The following is a 23,959-nucleotide window of genomic DNA, read 5'->3' as shown; positions in this document are numbered from 1 at the left end:
TCTAAAAGTTCATCGAATTTTTGTATGTCAATTTTTATTTTGAGTTGTTAAACCTAGCTTAAGTTGCCAAAGTTTTTTTTAGTAGCCAGCTATAATTCGACCCTTCTTGCTTGCCTTTTTCAATTTCTTGATTTTCTTATCCTTGCTGCGCTTATCCAAATTTTCTTGACGTTTCTTCTGTCGCTTCGCAATATCGTGTTCTACTTTCTCCTTGCGGTCCGTCCACTTCTTCTTCGCCACTCGCTTCTCTACCTTTCGCTTTTTGATAGCCTTCTGTAGCAGCTTAGTGTCATCCTTGACTTTTTTGCCCTCGATCTTATCGAACGCCTTTTTCCATGCAATGTCATTTTGGATTTCAGCGGCCTTCTCGGTGTCACCTTGTTCCTTCAACTCGTTGATGTGCTGACGCGTGTCCTTCAGCTTTTTCAATATTTCCTTTGGATTTTGGTGGGATTTTTTTGCCTTTGTACCAGGATTGGCGGCAAAATCGATCTTAGAGTAAACAATTTTCGCCTCTTCGTTATAAACGGGTTGCACTTTAACTGGTTGAATCTGTTCTTTGCTATCCTCCGTTTCCCCATTTACATGTTTTTCTAGTTTCACAAATCCATTTTTTAGTTTCTGTTGCTTTACATTCTCGTTCTTTAACGATTTCCCTGAGGATTGTAGAATCTTTTGCACTCCCTTGCTTCGCTTCAATTTCTTTGCTTCGCGTCTCTTTTGTTGTTTCTCTGTTGTAGGCCTCTTTTTCTGTCGCAGTTTGTTTTTGATGGAAGCAATTCGTTCATCGACGTTTTCATCTTCTGAGCTATCTGCTTCCTTATTTCTCAACTGTTTTTTCTTGTTTTTCCCATTAGTCTTAGCGGCGTTTTCATCATCCGAAAGTAAGTAATCTTCGTAGGTGTCCTCATCTACAATATGGTTGACGTTTAATACGGAATTCGGAATTATATTAATATATTTACCTTCTTTTGTTGAATATGGCACTTTGTGTGTTTTCAATAAATTGAGCACACGCTGCTGGAAACGTTTCATCTGTTCAACCCCATTTTCTTTTTTATCAGACACTTGCTCTAAGTTATGTACACGGTTGTAGTACTGCCGTACCTTATTTTTAATAATATCTGCATCTATCATTTTGAATTATTTCCTTAAAAATCGCTAAGAAAACAATGTTTGTGTCCTCACACGTGCACTGGCTGCTAGGGTGACCGCAAATTTTCTTTAAATATGTACTAATAAAGGCTGAAAAATCCACCAATACGCTGCAATTTTGCATAGTTTCAAACATGATTAAGAAAAACTATACTACACCTATAAAACCTTAAAAAAGGTATTCAGTAGATAACAACTACGATTTTTTTTATTTATATCCTTTACTTAAAAATGAAATCCAATGAAAGCTCAGCCCTTGCGATATTTGCGCCATAGCAGATAAATTTCCCATATCTAACCAGTGTGGGCTTACACAGCTGGTATATTTCAGTATATTTCTTAAACGCATAATAAGTGTGATTGAAAATTGAACTTGTGGTCACGCTGGCATTTGGAGAATGACTAATTTTGCCAGTGTTACAAGTGTATTTACTTACTTATTAAGTATTTACTTGATGCCGAGCTTATTACATACAGCATACAAAAAACCACAACAAAGTGCATTTTTACGTAAATCGGCGGTCAGAATTGTATTGTAAAGCTGCAGCAAAATGAAGAAACAATTTGCAAAAATTAAAATTGCTGCAGAAAATTTATCTAGGTAAGTTCAAAGGCCAGGGCAGCAAAGAAGACGAAGGCGACGGCGACGACGACGCACATCAAAAAATACATACTTGTTATGTATGTAGTTGTCTTCTCCAGCCGCACACAATAATCGACGGGCAGGTGTTGCCTAATAACAACAACAATAACAACAACCACTGTAAATCAATGCCAAAATAAAGCACAGCATTTACATTTCACGTTTCATTTCGTCTGCTTCGTCGCTGCAATCAACGAGTTGTCAGCTGCGCCGCTGATGACCTAACGGCAGTGGTAGCTCATTTTATGTGTAATGGCATTTTACACGCACACCACTGCAAACATAAACAGATATACATTTACACAAATATTGTATCATACACACATTATGTTTGTATTCACGGCAGATCAACAAAATCAGACTGCAAAGATTCTGAACTTGAGACAATAGAGAAACAAGTGGACAGATATCGTGATACCATCGAGAAGATTGTGCGAAAATTACCAGCTTTAAGTAGCGGAAGCAGCAGTAGCAGTAGTAGCAATGGCCAAGTTAGCAACGAGGAACATGACAAGCGGATTAAGAAGAATAGTCACTATAAGATTGCACAAGCGTTGGATGAATCCGCCAGGGAATTGCCCAAGGATATGCCACTGCAGAAAGTCCTATCGAATTGCGGTGAGTATTGATTACGGACACGCCTTCCAAGCGCGTATTGTATACATGTATTATTGCGTGTGTGTGTTTTAGTGTTTGTTGTATGCTTTATCGACATTGATAAGGAAAAGAAGAAACAAAAAAAAGGAATGAAATTTGAGTTCGCGCAAAACGCGCAAGGTGTGCACAATAATCTGAGTGTGTATGTGTGTGGAAATAGGCACACACATACAATACATATGTAAATAACTATGCATATATGATTATGGCTGTGTGTCACGGGCTTGCGTGCACTTTATAAATGTGTGAGTGTGTTTGTGTGTGTGTTTTGTGGCCTCGCCTTGTCTGCGCTTGGCCTTGTGGCATTTACATTTCTCAACATTGACGCGACGTCGATTTCTCATTGTTGTTGCTTTTTTGTGGTGTTGTGGTTTCTGCCGCTTAGCGCGTTTTTTAATCATAATAATTTTATGATGACTTTTTTCGTTGCTTTCTTTTCAACAACCATTCGCTGCTGGCTGTTTGCTGCTCTTATTTTATTTGTGTATCTGCTTAGACAGTTTATTTATTTTTTTTTTTTGTTTTGCTCGTTATAGTGGTGTTTATGTCTACTATTTATCGCCCCTTACTCAAGCAACTCCCTCTTGTTCATTTATATTTATGCTTTGGGTTTATTGCTGTTTTCTACAAAAGTCAATTGTGCATTTTATTAATGAAGAAAACAAAGGCAAAAGTAAAAGTAACTGCAATCATTATGATGTGATTGCCGATTAAAAGTAAAAGTTGTGCCAAATATTATTCATATACTTGATTATGAATAAATATAGACGCAACCCCCACACCTTTTTTTTTGTTTCTGCCCTCTCCACATTTTGTATTATTACTCATTATTTTGGTTCCACTTACACTTTTTGCACTCATACACTAGCATACACAAGTACACACATACACTGTGCAGGCAGATATGCGTGTGCCAATTGAAATTCAGGCGCTCTGTTTGCGGCGACGGAAACTGTGACTGCGGCAGAGCAGCACACTTACAACTGCAACTGTAACTGTAACTTACCTTGGTTCAAGTGTATTTGATTAGCGTTGCATTTGCGACATTACGACATAAGTAAGCTCTTTGTTTACAACACAAAAAGTCGTACATGTTTAATAAATATACTGTGCGCGCTCTAAACAATGAACTTTAGATTAGCACAGTCTTTGTACAAATTTAAAAACAGACACTAGTGATTGTAAACGTAAAACATTACATTTATTTTGTTTAACTTTAATAATAGAATAGTTGGCTTAAGCACGAGTTTTTACTTAACTCGTTATAGTGAAATCCCAGTTTTGTAAATACCACTGAATTTAACTGTATCGAGTGTGAATTGTAGAACTATATTTTTGACCAGTCATACAGATTGCTCATATATCATGTCAAGTTTCAATAAGGTTTAGTCAGCAACCGCAATAATTACAAGTAGACGTAAACATTAATTATTTGAATAATAATTATTAAAATATTTATTATAAGGATTTTTTCCTTAATACAAAAATCATTTGTAAATTAATGTGTTTCTAAAATTACAAATTATGGGGTGGCGCTGACTTGTAATTTTTTATCTGTATTCTTTCTTTAATAATTTCTTTATTATAAACATTAATTACTACTTAATGTTAATTATTTTCTGTGTTATGTTTTAGTTGGGGTCGATTTAAATGTCGAAATCCATCAGTTTTAACCCACTGTGCCTAGTTCGCTCGTTGCAACTTTATTTCTTAGCCACGACGCGCTTCAATTCAATTTTTTTCCCTATCTGTCGTCTCACTGCTACAGAGAGGAGAAAAACGAGCATATCTTATGGTAAATGTTATACTCCAGTGGTGTTGTCGCCTCGACTGCCTACTTCTCGGGTGCCTCTCATTGTATTATTCGCTCAGTTGCCACAATAGCGACGGCAGCGGCAGCATTGCACTCAACACAATTATCACAATTTTGTTTACTCAGCATCGTCAGGCTCGTTACGCCTTCGTCGCCGCAGCTGTTGTCACAATGTGCGGCCCACAGTTTTGAACCGGCACAACAACAACAATACTATCTTTGCTACCGTCTTCGCCCGCGATAAGGTCTTAAATAAGCATTGACTTCCTCACTTAGGCTCTCCAATACAAACACAAACAAACATAATATACAGTATACACTTTACATCATTTTGTGTGGCTGTAAAAAGCAACTAAAATTTTGTATTTATTTTGAATCTTTCGCAATTTGCAGGCGAACTGGAGAAGACTATTGCCGAATGCAGCATCGAGAGCGAACTGGAAACGGAGACCAAAGTTGTGCGGCGTTTAAAAAACATCTTAGATAAAGAAATACAAGAGATCTCAACATTAAAGCGTAATGTGTCCCGCACACTCCAGGAATACACCTCACTCAAACGCAGTCATGAGGTAAGAAAAACAAAACAAATCTCTTTGCTAGCTTCGTTATTATCAAGTACGGGGCTGAGAGTTAAAGTTAATTAGTTAACTCGAATAACATCAGCATCAGGCGGTCAAATTCTTCATGATAACAGCACAAGCACTTATCCAAATTGAGGAATTCACTTTGATTATGATGAAAGTGAACAATGGCAGAGAAGCCGCAGCTGCGACAATAACAAAATAATAGCAACAACTATAATCACAACAACAATAATAATGGCAATGGCAATAATATTTATACAACTTCTCGACTGTTGCCGTGCGTGAGTGCCTTTAAATAGGGGACAAGCGCACAGTGGTTTAGTAGTTCAGTAGTAGATATATTTTTGCAAAACGTTGATTAAGTACAGCTTTTAGTTATAGCGCAAGTGCGAAAGAAAATTGCTTTTGCTCAACTTGGAATATAAATTTGAATTTTAAAGAGAAGTTTTTTTTTACATATTTCGTTTTGTGTAGCTTGACGCTGTAAGAAGAAACAATCAGGTTTAATTTGAGTCCAGTTTAATGTTGTTGGAGTTGTAACTTATTTTACTTGGTTTCAAATTGCGCTTGAAGCACTGTGCCTCGTCGAGCGGATGACAAGCGCCAGCAAGAAAGCAATCAATTTTTTTAATTTCAGTTTATTTCTTTTTTATCTATAAAACTCGCACAATTGATTTGTTGGTGTTGTTGCTGTTGTTGCTTGCCAGGCTATTCGCTTTATGCTGGCGTCGGGTTTCTTTATGATATGTCAGGGGGGATTAGGTGACTTTTGTTGTTTCTTGGTTCTACATTGCCGGGTTTAACGTTCTGTTCCAATTTCTATAGACACACTTTAAGAGTTTTGTATATTTATGTCTTTTCCGTTAAGGTTCTGCCAAAACTGTTACGATTACTTGTCAAATTTTCTGACGATGTTGACAACTTTTTCTTTTTTATTTTTGGTGGGTTGATGCATTTTTACTTTATTGTTATTGTTTTTGGCATTGCTTTCCGTTGTTGTATATAACATATAAGCCAAGACAACTCGACGACACGCTTTATGCCTTATACGTGTATGTCGAGTCACCCAATCGAGTACCGAGCTGGTCATTGTCGTTGTTGTTGTTACTGTTGTCTAGAGTTGTTGTTGCTGTTGCTATTTAAGGTGTCGGAAGACGTTCATTGACTTGATGGAGACACAGTGACATCATAATTGAAAATTGAGTGAGTCGAGTCAAATTAAAGCGAGTTTATCGTTGAATAAGTAGCATCAACTTTTCGCATTAATTGCCCCACTCAAGTGTCAAACTAGTACTACATACAAATAACGTTTGATAGAATTTCGAGTTATGTTCGCTAATAATGGTCAACAGTTATTTACCCTCGACCATAATCTTATCATCCATTTCGCAGTGCCTCCATAAAACTGATGCGGGCGCCTGCTAATCAACGTCTAGCCTTCTATTGGGAGCGCTCTAATTGAGCCATGTATGTTTATACTTTGAATGTTCATGAGCTCAGCTGACACAGTTACATGTATGTATTTGGTGTGTACCTTGCTTGCAAGTGCTAGCTTTGGTCTGGGCTGGCACTGGAATGCCAGTAGGTAATGTTAGCTCAACGTCACTGTAGCTTTCATGTAGGTCGTTAGAGGTTACCCACATGGAAACGTGGATGTGAAGTGAGTCACACGGAGCCATTGGAGATGGTATTGCGACTTATAATTAGATGCTTGCCATTGTTTTGCGCACTCAGTTCGGCTCGGATCGGATCAGAGCTGAAGATTGATTGGCAAACAAAACGAGTCACAGCAGCAGAGAGGGGCTGAGATTTCAATTTGTCACGATTTGTTTATTTTTAGATAACTTACGTTGCGAGAATGAGAGGGAGATCCGCGTGTATTCAAGTGCTACGCGTATATTGAAATTTTCTGGATAATCGGTTCTTAAAGTACGATATGTGCAAGATAATATTATGTTGAGTTAGTTCTTTAGCTGGTGGGATTGTTGGGGAATTCGTTATCTTTGTTTCGTTGCTTCTGCACAATACTTCAACAAATCTAAACAAATATTTTTATTCATATGTTTTAAGGTTCTTCTGTTATATTGAAGTGATTGTGAGCATAACAATAATAGTTGCTCTTATTCTTTGTATAAGCTATAAGTTCGCAAGAATTTATTCTGAGAGCTTCACTCATATTTTCTTATCGCTGTGCCGCTGCCGTAAATTTGAAGCCATTTTTATTTACACGAATGATTCAAACTCAAATTGAAATTGGGTACTAGCAAGTTGATATCGGTCAGAGGCGAACATATATATATATATATATATGCGTAGCGAGATATTTGAAGCATACGTATATATATAAATATACATATACTTACTTGTAGGGTTTAGAGTGAACAAAGAGATTGATTGGAGCAGCTGGTCAGTGAATCTATTTATAAATATATGTTAAGTGTCAAAGCATAAACTACAGACAGTTGTCGACCTGGCTTTTAGTCATGATGCAAGATCGTACAACACACTTGCAGAGATAATACAGTTTGATAGTAGGAGGTGGTGTGTGGGAAGACGAGGCAACTATAGCGTCATACTTAAGCTCAGAGCGTGTGAAAATGACACCGGTAATTTGTGCAAACAAAAGAAAGCAACTCAATGCGCGACCAGGTGGGGTGAATAAATAGTGAGAGATTGTTGTGCTTATCGCAAATGTTTGACTAACTGTTTTGTTTTTTGTCAAATTTACAGGCTGCCATTCGGCTGGAGGAACCCGCCGCTAAGGTGAACAACATAAAGAGTCAACAGGAGGAGTGCGAACTGAAGCTGGAAAAGGAGCGAGATGCCTGGGCGGCCCAAATGCTGGAACTGATTGCCAAAGAGGATGAGATTGTCAACTGCATTCGCGACTATGTGCTCAACCAAAGAAACTATCATGAGCGGGCACTGCAACATGTGAATGCCTCTCTGGCGCGCATCCAGGATACCATTCAGAGCACAGAGAAGTCCCGCTTTGGCACCTCACTCAAGGAACATCTGTCATCGAATCATCGCGATATTTCCTACATTGTGGAACTTTGTTGCTGTTGTCTGCTGGAGCATGGACTCGAGGAGGAGGGTTTGCTGCGAGTGGGATGTGCGAGCACCAAGCTTAGGCGGATGAAGCATGCACTGGAGGCGCAGCATGTGAAGACGCCGCTGCCACTAGAATATCAGGATCCACATGTCATTGGCTCCATATTAAAATTGTATCTCAGGGAATTGCCGGAACCGTTGCTGACGTACGCGTTATACAAGGATTTTATAAAGATAGCAGAACGACACACCGAAGCGGAGCGGAAGACCGAGATTAAAGCAATACTGGGTAAACTGCCCAAGGAAAATTACGCCAATCTTCGCTACCTCACAAAATTCCTGGCGCTGTTGCAGCAACGAGCTGTGCATAACAAGATGAACTCCCAGAACCTAGCCATTGTCATGTCGCCCAACATGCTTTGGCCACGCGTTGATAAGAGTAGCAATGCCGCCGCTGATTATATTGGCCAGGTGAACAGCTCATCGGCAGCCAACATCATTGTGGAGCTGTTGATTAGCCAATGGGATTATTTCTTCGACGGAGAAGTTGAATTTTATTTGACCCTGCAACGTCAAAAACTTTTTGTCGAAGGCAAAAGCAAATCGAATTCCTCGAATGAGCATTTGGACAAGCATGAAAGTGGTGAGTATTAATAGAATACCATAAATGACATTTAATAATTTAATGTTTGTATTTATTGAACAGAAGTCATTGAGAGTCCGCGCTATGGAACTCTGCGTCGCCAGAAGCCTAATGCACCTTCGCCACCTACCAAGAACGAAGCAACAACCAATGGAGGTGGTTCAACTAATCATTCGCACTCGACTAGGCCTCATGCTAAGGAGTTATTCCCTCAGCAGCCGTCGCAGCAGCAAGATGACAAGCTGGAAAAACAAGAGAAACCCGCCAAGCCACCGCTTCCCAACTTAGCGCAGTTTCAACAGCCTGCTGCACAGTCTGCCGTCAGCCAGCCGACGCACACGCAACTAGAACCGCTGCCGCCGCCTCCGGTGACACCGGCCAAGCCTGTGCCGATGACGCGGACACAATTCTTTGGTTTGGACAATCTGCCGTCTCCCACAGCTGATCGCAGAAGCATCGATAGCATTGGTAGCTTTAGATTGAAGCCGGATTTACCACAGAAGCCGCAGCTACCCAAGCGCCCCACGGCGCTAGGCGTAGGCGGTGGGAATGGAGTTGGCTATAAAAGCGATAGCAAGAGTGACGACGAAAGCATCACGCCTACACAGGCCCACATCGATAATGGCAATAGCACTGTACGTTTTACAACTGAGAAGTTCATCGACCAGCTGCGGCAGGAGAATTGTTATACTAATGGAACGCGAGAAGAACCGACAACTAATCCTACAGCAACAACTTCAACATCAACAACAAGCACAACAACTGTTACATCAGCAGCAGCGGGCAAGGAGCAGAATCATAACCACAACCATGAACAAGATCCAGCAAATAATGCACAGAAAGAACAACAAACGCCAACCACGCCCATATCGCCAAACTCATTTCAAACGCCCAAAAGGCCGACGGTACCAGCGCCTCCGCCGCCAATGTCTCTACGAAAGCAGGTCGATTAGATAGTTTGTGAGAGTAAAAACGAGAAGAGAGTCCTTAGGGTTCGCTACGATGGCGCTTCTTTAGTTAATCGTAAGACTTGAACGCACAGTAATTTAGTTAAACAAAGCTTTTTAATAAGTTGCTGGCGGCATCGTGGATGTATATATGTTATCATATATATAATACCACTTTATGCTTTAAGGAGAGCAAGCAATTTAATTCTGTATTCTGCATTTGTATTCTTTGCATTGTGCATTCGCAATTTGAACTGTATGTGTTTTAAGCCATATGTTAAAACGATATCCATATACGATATACATTTATCTATAAACTTATTATATACAAACATTATATATATATATATACATACATATGTAGTCTGTAGTAGGCATCCATGATTAACTCAATTGTCGAAATTTGATTAGCTGCCCAGCGAATGTTTTTTTTAAATTACTATGTTAATATCCTTATTTGAAGGTTGTGATAGACAGGAAGAGAAAGGTTTGTGTTTCCTTAATTTTGCGTTGCTCTGTTGCTCCCCATTTTTCTGAAAGACAATTTCTATTGTGATTCTTTAATTTAATTAATGCGATTTGAAAATTGTTCAAAATTTGTTGCGCTTTGTACTTTGTTTATTTTGGGCTATATAGAAAAATTACCATGCAACCACTGTGTATTCCTTTATTCGTATTTTAATTTGTATGCGAAAGCGATGAGAAGATACGCTTAAGCGTTATTTTACGTTATGTACATATCTCTTTAAACGAAGTCCTATCAATTCTTATTTTGATGTATTCTGTATTTTTGCTTTATTAATTTGTATTGAAATTATTATGATTTTTATCTATAATAAAAACAATGTATGAAGATTTGTTGTGTATATGAAATATACATTAAAAGTGATTATATTTTAAAACAGATTTTTAATCGTTTTTTCATTTTGTTGCCTTAAATGCATTTATTTAAATGTGAATCCATTCATCCCATTCTCCCATTTACATATATCTGAACTAGTTAAAAGTAACGCACCCGAGTCAACAATTCTACTAAATGTCTCCAAAAGATATGTGTATTATTTTTCAGTTCCATAATTACCTCTCCAAGCAATGGATAAATTTGAATATTCGTGCCATAATTGAATTGAATACCTGAACATACCGAAACATTTCCAAATAAAGCTTAATCTCGTGACACTCTTTCTAAATATTCCAGCAATATAGATTATCCTAAGCAGTTTAACATACATTCATATATATCAAAGTGCAATTTTTTCTAGTTTGTATTGAAAAAGACCAAAAAAATGAAAAATCTTATGCAAAATAAAAATAAAGTTGTACACATTTATAGTATAGTACTTATTAAAGTACAGCTGGAAAATCAGCAAACACAAGAAGTAAAATTAATGTTGAAAAATTGAAATATATATTCTGCTACAATTTAAATAAATGCGCCACACATTTGGAGCACAAATGGATGCATTTATTTTACGAAAGTTATTTAAAGTTATTCCATATGTATAATATTCTATTTTATAGTAGGAATATTGTTAGGGACTAGCTTATACAGCTGTCGGCAGCTGTTCGCTGCGGAATGCAAATGTCAAAAGCAGAAAATGATCCTGTAATCTTCAAGAATCTTATTAGATTGTGGGAATAACCTAATTGCGGTTCCACTGGACGTTTTGAATCGCTGCAAACTGTCTGCTCCTCCGCTTCCGGCGTGTTATCCAGTTCACGCACATAATCCATAAAGTTGTCTACGCTTAAAGGCGTCTCTTCCGCTGGCTTCGAGTCACTTGCACTTTGGATTTTTCGTTGAAACTCACTGCGATAATAATCGTTGATCATTGACATCATGCTCTTGGAATACCTTTATTTAAGTTGAAGTACCATTTCAATATATGCTTTGTCCAACTTATGTCTATCGCTTACCAATAGATAATGCCAATGAGCAATATGCCTTGCATAAATGGACCCACCATTGTGTCTTAAAACTTCAGTACTTCTATAGAGCTATTGCTGTTGCTGCCGTTCTCGAAAACTTTCCCACCATTGATTAAGCATATAAAACTGTTCCTTAATGTTTGGCCATGCCATTGTAACAATCAACATTACGGTATTAGCAAAGACGAACAATTTCATCATCTCAAATGCTGTGATTCGAAAAATATTGTTTATAAATAAGTCATAATTTTCTTGAGATTAATGCATATTTACAGACCCTCCGGCGTGCGAAGGTAATCTCCAAAGCCGGAGTTTAAGTCCTTTTCCTGCTCTTCCTTGTGCTCATGCAGATGTGGTTGTTTACCTTCTTTTCCCTTGGTCTTACTGCCTTCTGTCCTCTCCTTGTGCCCACCGTGCCCGCCGTGACCTTTGCCGTGTCCGCTGTGCTTGTGCCTGCCGTAGCCTGTCGATGTATTCGTAAAGGCGGACTTCTTGGATTTCATGGCATCCAAATTGAGCACAAGCAGCAGCTGCTCTCAACGTCGTAACGACACCAGCTCTGTTCCAGCAATGACGAGCCCCAAAAAACATTTTACGACCCATCGTTGTGGCTGCTCGCAATTTTATGGCTTCATTTTTATCGATTTGCGATTCCCATTTGCCGCGAGTTGCCACGTTCAGCAGGTGAAATTACGGGTACACCTAAACTGCCAGTAGAGCAATGAGCTTAACATATCTATGCCTATTATATTTTTGTGTCAGCGCTCTCGCAGCTTGGCTTGGGACAGAGTACTGACTAGATCTGCTCAACTAACAAATCAATTCTCTGCTGGGGTTGCTTACAAAGTTCTGAAAATTAAAAAATTCTTCTTTTGCACAGTCATTTCGGTCATTGTTCATATGTATATTATTGAATAATATTATATTAAACTCACATTATTGAAATATTGCATATTTTTCCTTGAGTTTTCTACCACAGTATATGCTCAACTCTTGGATACTTTTACACCTTGCAGTATAGACATCTTTTTTTGACTTTGAATATGAGTTATGCCTTAATTTTTTTAAGAGAGGTCGTGCTCTTAAAGCATATTCAGATATTCGGTATATACAGACGCAGAGGATGTTAATATTATCAGCGCAGTCTGAGGTCCACTAATGGGACATTTTAAGACTCTTAAATCAAATGCTGACATTACAAATCTCTCAAAGAAGATCGGAGATCATTACTTACATCTTCAAGAGCAACAATAGCCCAAATTGGGAAACAGCTCAGAAATTTGTAACGATCTTAAAAACCTTGAGCTCAAATCGAAAAGCTCGCCACTTAACTTAGCTCATATAGCGAAATTTATGAATCACCGTTTTTTACCGAGGGCAATACCATAGGCGAAAAAACTCAACTGAATTATAATTTGTCGAATGTCAATAAGGGATTGTCTTTTGAAGATTGTATGCTTAAAATTCTTTCGCCATTTGAAAAATGTAAAGCGCATTTGTTAAATTAAATGGTACATAAAATAATTCGTAACTGCTGTTATTTATCGAGAAGTTTTTCAATGTTCTCCTCTTTCATAAGCGTTTGGTTAAGGACGGATTCCAAATGTGTTGTGGTAAAATCCTTGCTTCCCCCAAATTTGCTAGTATTATGGAAGGGTCCGTCACTGGATATCTTTCTGGGATGGTGTTAGTGTTTAGTGTTTAATTTCTCGAAATCAATAACTAGTCGGATGAAAACTACTCAAACGGGTAGGTTGTATGTACTTTAACTATGTTATGTGTGAGGTATTATCCTTTAATAGCCGTGAAATTTCTTAATTCTCTAAGGAGTTTACTGAATTAATTGCCGTTTTTTATTGAGTTTTCTTAGTTTTCTTTATATCTTCTTCTTTTATTAGAAAGTGGTAAAAACAGGATTCTACTAGTATTCTTTAAAAAGAATATATTTCTAACTAAATTTATGTATTTTACTTTTATTTACTTATTCATTATCACGTGCTTCAAATGCATTTTAAAACTGACAGCATCGTTGTATTGCTCTTGTTTAACGTTATGTTGTATTTAAACATTTCAAACATGAAATGGGCTAAAATTTATCACACTTATATTACCTACAAACATTTAAAAATTAATATATTTCTATCTAAACTTATGTATTTACTTATATTATTAATACTAATTATAAACAATACTATTAATTATAAACAATTTGCTAGTTTATCTCGTGCTACAAATGCGTATTAAAACTGACAGCATCGTTGTATTGCTCTTCTTGTTGCCTATCCGCTTCCTGTTCACTGTTCACCGGGGTGCGGAGGCAACAAGTGCAGATTCCGCCCAATATGACGAGCACACAGAAAGTGGACAGCGACAGGGCGATGTTGAGCTCCTTGAGTACTGTGAGAAACGAGGCGGAAAGCAGCCAAACACGTGCCCATGTGACGACAGAGAAAGCGAACGGAGCACGTTTCTCGGGCGGCAAAGACTCGCCCATGCAGGTTAGTATCATGGCTTGGGCACACGAGATGCCAGCTTTGGGTAGTACGGCAAAAAACATCCATAGAGCAATCTCATAGATTTCGGGTACTGCAAGAAACGGCATTAGCTTGGAATAAGTCAGAAGCAGCAATATACCTACTCTCGACATGAGTAAAGAACCAGCAAAAGCATCCCACGCAATCCACCCACAATGCAGAAGCCGCCCGCCCATTGCCACTTGTGGGCATTGTGCTTAAACGTCAAGTACATGGCTAAAATGCAGCCTAGAATTTCGAAGACACCAACCACCATGGTATTGGGTGACAGATAGTCGCGTCCAAAGGAGCGTATGTTGAGCAGCAGACCCATGTGACCGATGAGGAATGTGGCCAGGGCCATGTGGGTGGCCAGCATATGGAGCTTGGCCCGTTTGTGACCATGCCATAGCTCTAGCCAACGAGCAGGAGGCGGCTGAGCGCGGAGCTTCTCGCCCAGATGTTGCAACTGTATTTCCAAGTCGTAAGGTATCTTGGAGTTGCGATCATTTATGCTGGCTGCATAATGAAGTAGGTTCATTACGTGCTCCACTGCGGCATCCAGGGATACGGATCGCTGGAGCTGCCAGCGTGGCGAGTCTGGTAACCAGGGCAGCAGCAAGACTATGATAAAAGGCAGCGACGTAATCCCAATATAAATCTGCCGCCAACTGTGAGCACCAACAGCAATCGCAGGAAGTACGATGATGCCAAGGGACCAGAAAGTTTCATAAAGCAGCAGCACGCCCTGACGATACTTACCCGATGTAATGTCCGTAACTGAAAGATCAAAGTAGACAGATGTGAGAAACAGAAAGACAGAGATCAACCAGTGGAGTACCTACAAATGGTCTGACCAGCAGTCATCATAAGGGAACAGGACACAGCCGACAGGCAACGAAACGAGCAGTGCAAACTGAAATCATTGACTAGACCAGTTGCCACACCACAGCAGAGCAGAGCCCAGATGCCAGAGATGTAGACACGCCGTGGACTGACGACCCGCATCAGACGCGTGGCAACCACGCCGCCGACAAACATGCCAAAGAGATGCCAGTACTGCGACCAGGCCACAAATATGTCACACAAACAGACCAGGTCGAATTCCATGATCAGCGAGTGAAAGCTTTGGGCATAGTGGAACTGTTGGCATTGTCGCACCGCATAGTTGCCATCACCGTAGGATACCAACACGGAACATTGATCTTCACTGACGCTGCAGTTATCCATGGCGCCATAGGCGCTGGTATCGCAGCTGAACTCCTCGTTGGGATAGATGTCCGGTGCCGTGAAGATGATGCAGGCCATAAACCACGCGGCGGGAATTTTGCAGAGGAAGATGATCAGCACGGAGCGCAGTTGCCATATACCAAATTTTCCAAGAATCTGTGCGATAATGTCGTCGGGCTCGCCTTGATTTGTCTGCTCCCTGCATTCCGTATCCTGGCCACCGTGTATGTAGGATATCTGAGCCAAGGCATCGGGATGTGGCGACGAACGACGCGACTTGGGATTGTCGCCATGAACGGGGTAGATTTCAGTCATCATCGGTCACCTGGCTTACATTTGCATTCGGAATTTAGTAGCGACGTCTTGCTGGTTTCGACCCTCCAGCATAACTGCGACTTCGCTAGAGGCTTGCGTCAGCAGCTGAACAACATGGTAATCGAAGCGAGAGGTTTCAATTGGTGCTAGTCAACGATATCGTCGCTAATCAAATTGTCACTGAAATTAATCAGGCAATTTCAATTGTCCACCTGTCCGCCAACGAAGTCACACATCGAAAGTTCGTAAACAATTGTGTCAATAAGCGAGTGGATTTTTTATTTCTAACAGATTTTCCATTAAAGGCATTGACTTGTTCTGAAACAGTTGCACAACAATTTTATTTAATTTATTTACCCGCTTAACGACTGGTTAGCGGGTGAGCCGAGACGCAAACCAAAAAGTACTTTTGAATGGCGCCATCTGTCGGCGTAACATGTAAAAATCGGGTTGCAGTTACAAACTCACAAATAAATAACCGCTAACCTTTCCGTCTTCAAACAAAACGTTTAAAAAACTGCATTTCGGATAACAATTAACTCGTAAATAATGTGATAATAATAAGTAATATGCATAATTGTTTTAAATTTTTAATTAAAATGTTTTATGATAATTGTAATACGTTTAGGGTAGTTTCAATTGTCTAATTTGTTTAAGTAATTCATTTGGATCAAATGTCTTAGTATTATTGCGTAATCTATAGCGAAAGAGTTACGTGAATGTTGTTTACGTCGCAGTGTGTAAGTGCCAATTCAAGTCCAGCTTGAACCAAGAGCTGCAAACGGCCAACTTGTGACTAAAACGTGTTTTTGTAGGACTTAACGTCACTGGGTAAGCTTTTCACTTTCTTTGCAGAAGAAAAATAAACACTTGTGAATCGCACTTGCACTTGCAGTTGATGCTGGGAGAAATGCAATGGCAACTCAGTTGCATTTATGCTACCAAAGTGAACACATGTGCCAAAGTATGGAGATCGTTAGTATGGAACCAAAAATGGATCTCTACCGAGAGGCAATCGTCTTTATAACAGGTAATCTTACACTTGAGAGTAGCTCCATTATTATTGCGTATTTTTGAATACAGGTGCCACGGGATTTGTGGGAAAGGCCTTGCTGGAGAAGTTGCTCTGGAGTTTTCCACAAATCAAACGTATCTATATGCTCATTCGACCCAAAGGCGGCATTACCGCCGAGCAGCGTTTCCAGAACTTTTTGCAAAATGGGATCTTTGAACGATTGCGCAGTTCGTATCCCGAACGCCTCAAGAAAATCGCCTTTTTTCCTGGCAACATTGAAGATGACAACTTTGGTAAGACGATTGAAAATGAGTGAAAATCACTTCAGAGTCATTAAATCAATACCAACAGGTTTAAATGAGCTCGACAGACTTGAGCTCTGCGCCCAGGTGAACATTATTTTCCACAGCGCGGCGACAGTAAGTTGAAATTTGATATATACACCCACCATCCACCCACTCAGTGCCATTTTATATATACAAATAATCAACGCCCACAGGTGCGATTTAATGAGTGTCTAAAGGTAGCAGCACGTGTCAATTCAGTTGCCACCTACAATCTGCTCGAGATGTGCAAGGAGATGCCACAATTGAAGGTAATTATCAATCTTAAACATTGATTTATCGCATCAGCACAACTGGCAAGCAGACTTTTGTAGTAAATAACTTGCAAACAAAAGTGTGTAAATAACGATGTTAAAGCGAGTTATAAATGATTTAATTTGATTAAGGGAACTTTCTCTGAGGGAGCCATTTTTACTTGTACCTATCTTAGTTTCATGATAGGTGACAACTTAATGATAACACATTTTATGTTTTTAGTAAGAAGGCTTAGCTGCGTAATTTTTATATCAGTTTTACCATTAGTGAAGAATTCATTAATATTCAATACTTATTTTCAAAATGAAAAATATTTTGCAACCATGCATTATTTTTTAACTATTTTTGATATATGAGTTAGATTTAAATTGGATATTGGTAAGATTATTGTATTTTTATGAATAATAAAATCGCTATTATGTTAATTATGTAAAATATTCGTTGAGGAACATAAGCTTAGTATTGTAAAAATTTAGTGCTATGAACACTTGGAATAGAATTATAAAAATTAGAATTAAGTGAGTTTATCCTCGACTCTAACATTAACTTTAACTTATGTCATTGCTTACAAATACGACGAAAAAAATGAATCTTATAATCTTGTGATTATATTTTACAGAGCTTTCTCTATGTTTCCACCGCTTACTGCAATCCGGGACGCAAGTATGTTGATGAGCGGATCTATCCAACACTGCCGCCAGTGGATTGGCTGCAGTTCCTCACCTGCACCAAGAAGATACCCGACGAGTATCTCAATAGAATGGCTGACTATATAAAGGGACCGCATGTGAATACTTACACCTTCACTAAGTCAATAGCCGAGCAGATCGTCAACTCCTACAAGGACCTAATACCCATTGTTATTGTTCGTCCTTCGATTGTGACGGCTGCGTACAAGGAACCGTATCCGGGATGGATTGATAATATTCAGGCAATCAGTGGGATTATGATGGAAATTGGCAAGGGCGGAATTAGCAGCATATTGGGCGATAAGAATCTTATCTGCGATATTATCCCTGTGGATTTTGTAGTCAATGCCATGATCATGATGGTGCACAAAGCTCAGCTGGGCAGGTGGGTAAAACTATTAATACGAAATGTATTTTTCTCGATTTTTATCTTTTGGTGCAGCATCAGCATTTGCAATGCCACTTCGGGTGTTACGAATCCCATCAGCTGGCAGAGATTGGGTCAACTCACCATGAAATGGTCACGCATTTATCCCACCAAACGCATGATCATGTTTCCCAACTTCAAGTATCGTCGCAGTGCTCTCAAGCATGAAGTTGCAGTGTGGTTGCTGCACTTTGTGCCCGCTATCCTGATGGACCTTTCCACTCTGGTATTGAAGAAGAAGAAGCGACTTGTTACTCCGATTGCCAGCAAATTTCGACAAGCCTGTTTGGCGGGTAGGAATTGCGAGATGTTAAAATTAATCATTGGATTGATTAAGTTAATTCCATTGCAGGGAGCTTCTTTTCGCTCAATGAATGGATCTTTAAGAATCGCAGTAGATATTACTTCAAGGATCTGATTGAGAATGGCACATTTCCCATGCTTTATTGGAATCTGGATGAACTGAACTATGATGACTACGTACGGCGCCATATGATTGGCATTAATAAATATCTACATCGTGAAAAGTCGACAATTAATGCGAATAAAATGCATGTGACAAGGTGAGTTTTATCATGGATTTAAAGTGGCTTCTCATATATAATATTGGAATATTCTAGAGTCTATTGGTTTTGGGTCTTCGCGCATCTTTTCTTTTATATGTTGATTGCCTATGTGCTTATGTTGTAGTCAGAATTTTAATAAACGACTGTTGAGATTTTGTGCAAATCACAGAAAATTGAATTTTATTAGCTAATTTGCAAGTTGCAACTCCTGATCTTAACCCCTATAGGCGTGTGTTATTCACATCGGACTCAATAGTCCAAACTGGCGTATGCAATGGCGACTGCTCCTTCTTGTCCTGCTGCTCCAATTGGGGCACAACCACTGGAGCTGAGCTGGTTCGGGGCGTGAGCAGCAAACACGTGCAGATGCCTCCAAGTATGCTGAATACACAGTAAGAGGTCAATGACAAGGCGGTGTCGATCTTTTTGAGCACATTGAAGAATGGTGCCGACAACAGCCAGACACGTGCCCAGGTGACCACGGAGAAAACAAAGAGTTGCTTCTTATTGGCGGGCACTAGTTCGTTCATGCAGGCCAAGAGCATTGACTGGGCACAGGAGACACCAGCCTTTGGTATGGTGGCAATAATCATCCACAGCGACACCTTTAAATCAGCATCCACTGTAAAACGAAAAATTAAGATTAGCAGGAATTGAATTGAACTTGGCAGATTCGGAAAACTTACTTGTGTCGGCGCCAGTGAAGAGCCATCCCAGACAACCAAGCATGCCGGCGAGTATATTGAAGCTGCCAGCCCATTGCCACTTCCATTTGCTGTGTTTCAGTGCAAAGTGCAGTGCCAAGAAGCATCCAATAATCTCAGAGAAACCTGAAGTCAAGGGGATTGTTAAAAAGAAGATACTCAGTAATTGTAATTGGGAAGCACAGAAATTTGTCGATAGCACGTATAACTATTATTAACAGTTCTTGAACAATTAACATAATATTCACATGTTAAAGTTAGAAGTTAACATTTTGCCTAAGGTTGAGCTACAACTCAATTTCAAATCTATTTTCTTTTCAACATTTTTAGAGACAACTTGTGGTATGGTATATCATATATTAAAATAGCATTAATATGTATTTCAAAGTTAAAGGTCAAGGCAAGAAGATACTCGGTAATTGTTATTGGGAAGCACAGAAATTTTTCAATAGTATTTATAGCTATTATTAACAGTGCTTGAACAGTTAACATAACATTCATATGTTAAAGTTAGAAGTTAACATTTTGCCTCACCCTAAGGCAAAATGCTGCAGCTCAATTACATATCAATTTTCAATAGATGTTTCCTTCGCTAAGTACTGATCTCACCACATTTTTAACTTGTGGTATATTAAAATAGCATTAATATACATATATTTTAAAGTTTAATTTTCTTAGAGGCAAAATTTTGTAGAGATCAAGACTAACAGAACGGATAGATGAATATTGCTAAATTATTGAACCGGATATGAAACCTATGTTCACAAGCAAATCTTACCCATTGCTATGGTGTTGGGTACAAGATAGTCTCTGCCAAAGGATCGTATATTGAGCAGCATGCCCATGAAGTTGATGACAAAAAAGGCCAGGGCCAAGTGGGCTGCCACCATGTGAGTCTTGGCACGTTTGCCCTGCCAGAGCTGTGTCCAGGGAGCAGGTGCTGGTTGTGTCTTGAGCTTTTCGCTAAGCTGCTCCAACTGCTGCCGAAAGTCCGGAGGTATTTTGAAAGTTCGATCGTTGATTTCGGCGCCTTCACGCACCATCTGCTCCACACTGTCGATGGCGTATCGATCGGCGGCATTTCGGAGTAGCCAGCGAGGTGAGTCTGGTGTCCAATAAAGCAAGACTATGAGCATGATTGTAGGGAATGTAATGCCCACATAGATCAAAGACCAGCTGTTGAAGAAAGACGACAACGTGGGCAGTAGAATAACGCCAACGGACCAAAAGGTGTCGTAGAGAATGATGGCCCCAACGCGATGAATTCCAGCAGTAATATCGCTAACTGTTGAGGACACATTTGAATTAAACATATAAGAAGATACTGACTTGGATACGACTTACAAATAGCTTGTCCTGCGGTGAACATGATGGCGCAGCACACGGCCGAGAGACAGCGGAAGGCGCAATGCAGGGTAAAGTCGCGGGCATAGCCGGTGACAACGCCACAAAGGATCTGGGCAATGGCACCCACACAGTAGGTGACCCGAGGACTGATCCCACCCATCATCTTGGTGCCCACCACGCCACCAACGAGCACGCCAAAGAGATGCCAATACTGTGTCCAGGCAACAAAGATATCGCGCAGGCAAACCAGATTGAACTGCATGATCAGCGAATCGAAGCTGGACATGTACTCGAACTGCTGGCACTCGCTGCTGATATTCGAGGACTCATCCAGTATATAGCACTGGTCATCCGAGACGCTGTAGTTGGAGCTGCTGTTCAGGTGGCTTGTATCGCAGGTGAACTCAGTGCCGGGATAGAGTTCAGGGCCCGTGAATATGATGCAGGCCATGAACCAAGCGGCAGGAATCTTGCACAAAAAGATGATCAAAATGGTGCGCAGCTGCCAGATGCCGAAGTTGCCCACCACATCGCCAATGATGTCGCTGCATGGAGCTGCTGCACAGCTGGTTACAAGTGGAGCTGGCGTTGATCTCCTGATGCTGTCTGTTCTATTGCTGTTGGCACTCGGTTGACTCGACTGCACGACATTGCGATGAGATAGTTGCGGACTAGGCGTTGGAGAACGACCACAGCGTTGGATTGCTGACGCTTGATTAACCATATCTATAGTAGGCAATTTCTAGTGGAGCATTTTGTTATTGAACACGATGACTGACTGCTCTTCTGTAAATATCAAAACGAAGGCGAAACATATCGGTAAGTTTACTGTGCGTGCCACGCTTTGTTATTTATTTATTTTGTTTATGTATGTATAAATATTAACAGTCGAAACATATATATTATCATTTGTTTACCCTCAAAATATTTCTTCCCCAATTCCCCTTTCGCCAGACTGTTCAATTGAAATCAATTGAAAGCAGTTACAGCTGAAATCAGTTGACTTCCCATGACGACGGCATTGAGTTTCCAAGCAAAAAATTCATGAAATGCCTGTGGTTCGAAATTTGATCCAGTTTTTCGTGAGTAATTTGCTATAACCAACCAACGGGAAAACCGAATGAAGCTAGAATTAAGCATTTGAAATGTTTGCCATACTTTCAAATCACTAGCATTAAGCTTTTAAATGACTAACTATTTATTTATTATAATTGTAATTTTGAAATAGATTGTGTAGTGCAATGTTATAGCTGGAGAATATATTTTGCACTGTCTTTGGTTTAGGGTGTTAAAAGACTTTATTCAGTTATTCGATGCCGCTCAAAAGCCTAGAACGTTCTCCAAGAAAACGGACGGACATGACTATATCAAGTTAGATAGGAAACTCCATTTAAATATGGATATGGTATTGGTATTGATTGATTTGCAACTTGGCACCCTTCTCCATGGCTTTTTATAAAGGCATACCACTTGAACTCTGAATTGTTTAGAAACATAATATATGTAAGTTTAAGTCTTATCGTGACTGCGGGCAAACATTGATTATCAGCTTTTAACTGGGCTATTCTCGTATCTTTATAAAGAATTGCAAGATATCTCTCAATTGCTATGCCCACTAGCTGACCAAAATCGCATTTGAAATAATTATTTACCAGTTAATATTGATTTTCTATTAAAACATGGCATTTAGCAACTTCATTTCACAGATTTCCCGAGAGAGGTGCTAACTCCGGCTGATATATCAATATGCATATGGAGCAGAGACAGTTTGGAACAATGCCCCAGACATCTGTCAAGCGTCGTCGCATGGGGCGTGCAAATATTTTAATTTCAAATTTAACCGGTAGTGTTAATTGCAGGGGGGTTTGCTTGACAAGAGCTACGAAAACTGGTTCCCCAATATTTCATATTTGAATTTTCCATTTGAATTCCATAGCAATAGATTGGCACTTTTCTGTTTGCTGACCATGGGACAAACACAATTAGTTGAATTACGAGTAGTTATTGAGCAAATGCAAATTATTAATAAAGCAGAGCGCAGTTCGTTAATGGACTGTGGGCAATATTAGAATATTGTTTTAAATTAATTATCCAAGCAAATAAAAGTGATCAATTTCCGCAACTGATGCAATTTATGTCTCTCTATTGGAAACATTTAGAACAACTAATGCTAATCAAAACCATTTAGAGAGTTTCAGAGGCCTGACGTATATATTAGTTGAATTTGTATTTACTTTTTATATTTACATACACATATACGTATTTTACAATTTTGGCTCACTTTTTGTGGAGTTTTTTGGACTTTAATTAACACAAAGTTTTTTCTTTTTCAATATTTTATAAGAGTCTATTTTATTCCATAAAATTCCATCAATGTCTCTTTTTTCATTTATTTCCAAAGCACACCAATGAATATAAATTTATTAAGCAACAATAAACTATATGTTTGATATGTCCAATCGTAGATGACAGATATTCAATTTGCCCGTCGCGCGTTTTTTCGAGCAGCGACTCCAACAGCGCGCGAGCGACTCAATCGGTTGAGGAACGGAATCCAACTGACGACGACGATGGCACCCGAGGCGTTACGTAGAATTCGAAGACAAGTCAGTTGTTGCTCCGACACTCGACGCGTTAATTTTCTTAATGAATTTGTGCAAATAATTAAAAGCTGTTGACTGTCTGCCTTTCAATCCGAATGCGATGCGTGTCAACTAGTGCACTCCCACCGGAACTAATGCCTATCAAGTTTCTACAGGATATTGTTAACATACAAGTGGTAGGCCTTAGACTGAGCTGAAGTTTGTATGTCTACCCCGTTTCCACTTATAATTAATAAAATTCTTTATTTTATTGCTGTGGAGACAAGTAGTGGCTGTTGCATTCACCACCGTATCAGTTGTATCTTCAATTGATTATGAGTTTGTGATACAACTGCTGATAATTGTCATTAAACTTATAATAATCAAGTAAATCCACTTAGTATATTTGATGATAAAACACCCTTTAACTTGCGCCTGCTATTTTCTATTTTAATCTTTACCTGTTGTATTTGTACTTGATTTTGTCAAGTGTGACGCATTGTACTTTATTTTCGATTTGCTGACACAGATTATTTCTTAATCAAGT

The 23,959-nt window shown here is 39.4% G+C and overlaps 7 protein-coding genes across 9 annotated transcripts; 2 read left to right on the top strand and 5 right to left on the bottom strand.

Annotated features, from left to right (window-relative positions):
• Positions 1-17: 17 nt before the first annotated feature.
• Positions 18-1,221, bottom strand: LOC117573845 (surfeit locus protein 6 homolog). The gene is made up of 2 exons (XM_034257314.2): positions 966-1,221; positions 18-911 (listed from the first exon to the last, which is right to left on the bottom strand). The coding sequence occupies exons 1-2, from the start codon at positions 1,135-1,137 to the stop codon at positions 79-81; spliced, it is 1,005 nt and encodes a 334-aa protein (XP_034113205.2). The 5' UTR covers positions 1,138-1,221; the 3' UTR covers positions 18-78.
• A 336-nt stretch (positions 1,222-1,557) lies between these two features.
• Positions 1,558-10,402, top strand: LOC117574254 (rho GTPase-activating protein 92B). The gene is made up of 5 exons (XM_034257983.2): positions 1,558-1,756; positions 2,145-2,416; positions 4,662-4,837; positions 7,583-8,549; positions 8,613-10,402. The coding sequence occupies exons 1-5, from the start codon at positions 1,707-1,709 to the stop codon at positions 9,500-9,502; spliced, it is 2,355 nt and encodes a 784-aa protein (XP_034113874.1). The 5' UTR covers positions 1,558-1,706; the 3' UTR covers positions 9,503-10,402.
• A 517-nt stretch (positions 10,403-10,919) lies between these two features.
• LOC117574255 (uncharacterized) lies at positions 10,920-11,512 on the bottom strand. Its single transcript, XM_034257985.2, has 2 exons — positions 11,414-11,512; positions 10,920-11,351 (listed from the first exon to the last, which is right to left on the bottom strand). The coding sequence occupies exons 1-2, from the start codon at positions 11,461-11,463 to the stop codon at positions 11,036-11,038; spliced, it is 366 nt and encodes a 121-aa protein (XP_034113876.2). The 5' UTR covers positions 11,464-11,512; the 3' UTR covers positions 10,920-11,035.
• On the bottom strand, positions 11,495-12,006 carry LOC117574256 (uncharacterized). Its single transcript, XM_034257986.2, has 2 exons — positions 11,703-12,006; positions 11,495-11,634 (listed from the first exon to the last, which is right to left on the bottom strand). Exons 1-2 carry the CDS (start codon positions 11,926-11,928, stop codon positions 11,495-11,497), a joined length of 366 nt encoding a protein of 121 aa, XP_034113877.1. The 5' UTR covers positions 11,929-12,006.
• A 1,637-nt stretch (positions 12,007-13,643) lies between these two features.
• Positions 13,644-15,537, bottom strand: LOC117575209 (solute carrier family 22 member 3). The gene is given in 4 exon segments (XM_034259334.2): positions 13,644-14,011; positions 14,064-14,109; positions 14,111-14,718; positions 14,784-15,537. Coding segments are annotated over 4 exon segments (1,716 nt in total). The 5' UTR covers positions 15,487-15,537; the 3' UTR covers positions 13,644-13,652.
• An 861-nt stretch (positions 15,538-16,398) lies between these two features.
• Positions 16,399-18,958, top strand: LOC117576299 (putative fatty acyl-CoA reductase CG5065). Its single transcript, XM_034260954.2, has 8 exons — positions 16,399-16,513; positions 16,567-16,791; positions 16,850-16,917; positions 16,998-17,093; positions 17,717-18,171; positions 18,229-18,506; positions 18,566-18,776; positions 18,834-18,958. Exons 1-8 carry the CDS (start codon positions 16,399-16,401, stop codon positions 18,901-18,903), a joined length of 1,518 nt encoding a protein of 505 aa, XP_034116845.2. The 3' UTR covers positions 18,904-18,958.
• On the bottom strand, positions 18,877-23,392 carry LOC117576294 (solute carrier family 22 member 13). 3 transcript variants are annotated; one of them, XM_052007345.1, is made up of 5 exons: positions 23,065-23,392; positions 20,828-21,616; positions 20,262-20,768; positions 19,466-19,609; positions 18,877-19,401 (listed from the first exon to the last, which is right to left on the bottom strand). In XM_052007345.1, exons 2-5 carry the CDS (start codon positions 21,552-21,554, stop codon positions 19,001-19,003), a joined length of 1,779 nt encoding a protein of 592 aa, XP_051863305.1. In that variant the 5' UTR covers positions 21,555-21,616; positions 23,065-23,392; the 3' UTR covers positions 18,877-19,000. The 3 variants fall into 3 exon arrangements, with proteins under 3 accessions (XP_051863305.1, XP_034116835.1, XP_034116836.1); XM_034260944.2 differs by having other exon boundaries at positions 23,082-23,392; XM_034260945.2 differs by having other exon boundaries at positions 23,112-23,392.
• Positions 23,393-23,959: the final 567 nt, after the last annotated feature.

This window comes from Drosophila albomicans, chromosome 2R, assembly GCF_009650485.2.
Source record: "Drosophila albomicans strain 15112-1751.03 chromosome 2R, ASM965048v2, whole genome shotgun sequence".
Lineage (NCBI taxonomy): Eukaryota > Metazoa > Arthropoda > Insecta > Diptera > Drosophilidae > Drosophila > Drosophila albomicans.
Note: the sequence above shows the minus strand (reverse complement) of the source record. Positions and strands in the feature narration are given on the sequence as shown.

What these genes read in the sequence shown, in the direction of transcription:
- LOC117574255 (XM_034257985.2), bottom strand. Translation starts at nt 11,463, where the DNA reads ATGGTGGGTCCATTTATGCAAGGCATATTGCTCATTGGCATTATCTAT. An exon ending in CTCATTGGCATTATCTATTG is followed by an intron (nt 11,352 to 11,413) that starts GTAAGCGATAGA and finishes ACTTAAATAAAG; the next exon opens with GTATTCCAAGAGCATGATGT.
- LOC117576299 (XM_034260954.2), top strand. Translation starts at nt 16,399, where the DNA reads ATGGCAACTCAGTTGCATTTATGCTACCAAAGTGAACACATGTGCCAA. An exon ending in CATTGAAGATGACAACTTTG is followed by an intron (nt 16,792 to 16,849) that starts GTAAGACGATTG and finishes CAATACCAACAG; the next exon opens with GTTTAAATGAGCTCGACAGA. An exon ending in AATAAAATGCATGTGACAAG is followed by an intron (nt 18,777 to 18,833) that starts GTGAGTTTTATC and finishes GGAATATTCTAG; the next exon opens with AGTCTATTGGTTTTGGGTCT.
- LOC117576294 (XM_052007345.1), bottom strand. Translation starts at nt 21,554, where the DNA reads ATGGTTAATCAAGCGTCAGCAATCCAACGCTGTGGTCGTTCTCCAACG. An exon ending in ACCCAACACCATAGCAATGG is followed by an intron (nt 19,610 to 20,261) that starts GTAAGATTTGCT and finishes CCTTGACTTCAG; the next exon opens with GTTTCTCTGAGATTATTGGA. An exon ending in CTTCACTGGCGCCGACACAA is followed by an intron (nt 19,402 to 19,465) that starts GTAAGTTTTCCG and finishes TTCGTTTTACAG; the next exon opens with TGGATGCTGATTTAAAGGTG.
- LOC117574256 (XM_034257986.2), bottom strand. Translation starts at nt 11,928, where the DNA reads ATGAAATCCAAGAAGTCCGCCTTTACGAATACATCGACAGGCTACGGC. An exon ending in TTACCTTCGCACGCCGGAGG is followed by an intron (nt 11,635 to 11,702) that starts GTCTGTAAATAT and finishes TTCGAATCACAG; the next exon opens with CATTTGAGATGATGAAATTG.
- LOC117574254 (XM_034257983.2), top strand. Translation starts at nt 1,707, where the DNA reads ATGAAGAAACAATTTGCAAAAATTAAAATTGCTGCAGAAAATTTATCT. An exon ending in GCTGCAGAAAATTTATCTAG is followed by an intron (nt 1,757 to 2,144) that starts GTAAGTTCAAAG and finishes TATTCACGGCAG; the next exon opens with ATCAACAAAATCAGACTGCA. An exon ending in GAAAGTCCTATCGAATTGCG is followed by an intron (nt 2,417 to 4,661) that starts GTGAGTATTGAT and finishes CGCAATTTGCAG; the next exon opens with GCGAACTGGAGAAGACTATT.
- LOC117573845 (XM_034257314.2), bottom strand. Translation starts at nt 1,137, where the DNA reads ATGATAGATGCAGATATTATTAAAAATAAGGTACGGCAGTACTACAAC. An exon ending in GCCATATTCAACAAAAGAAG is followed by an intron (nt 912 to 965) that starts GTAAATATATTA and finishes ACCATATTGTAG; the next exon opens with ATGAGGACACCTACGAAGAT.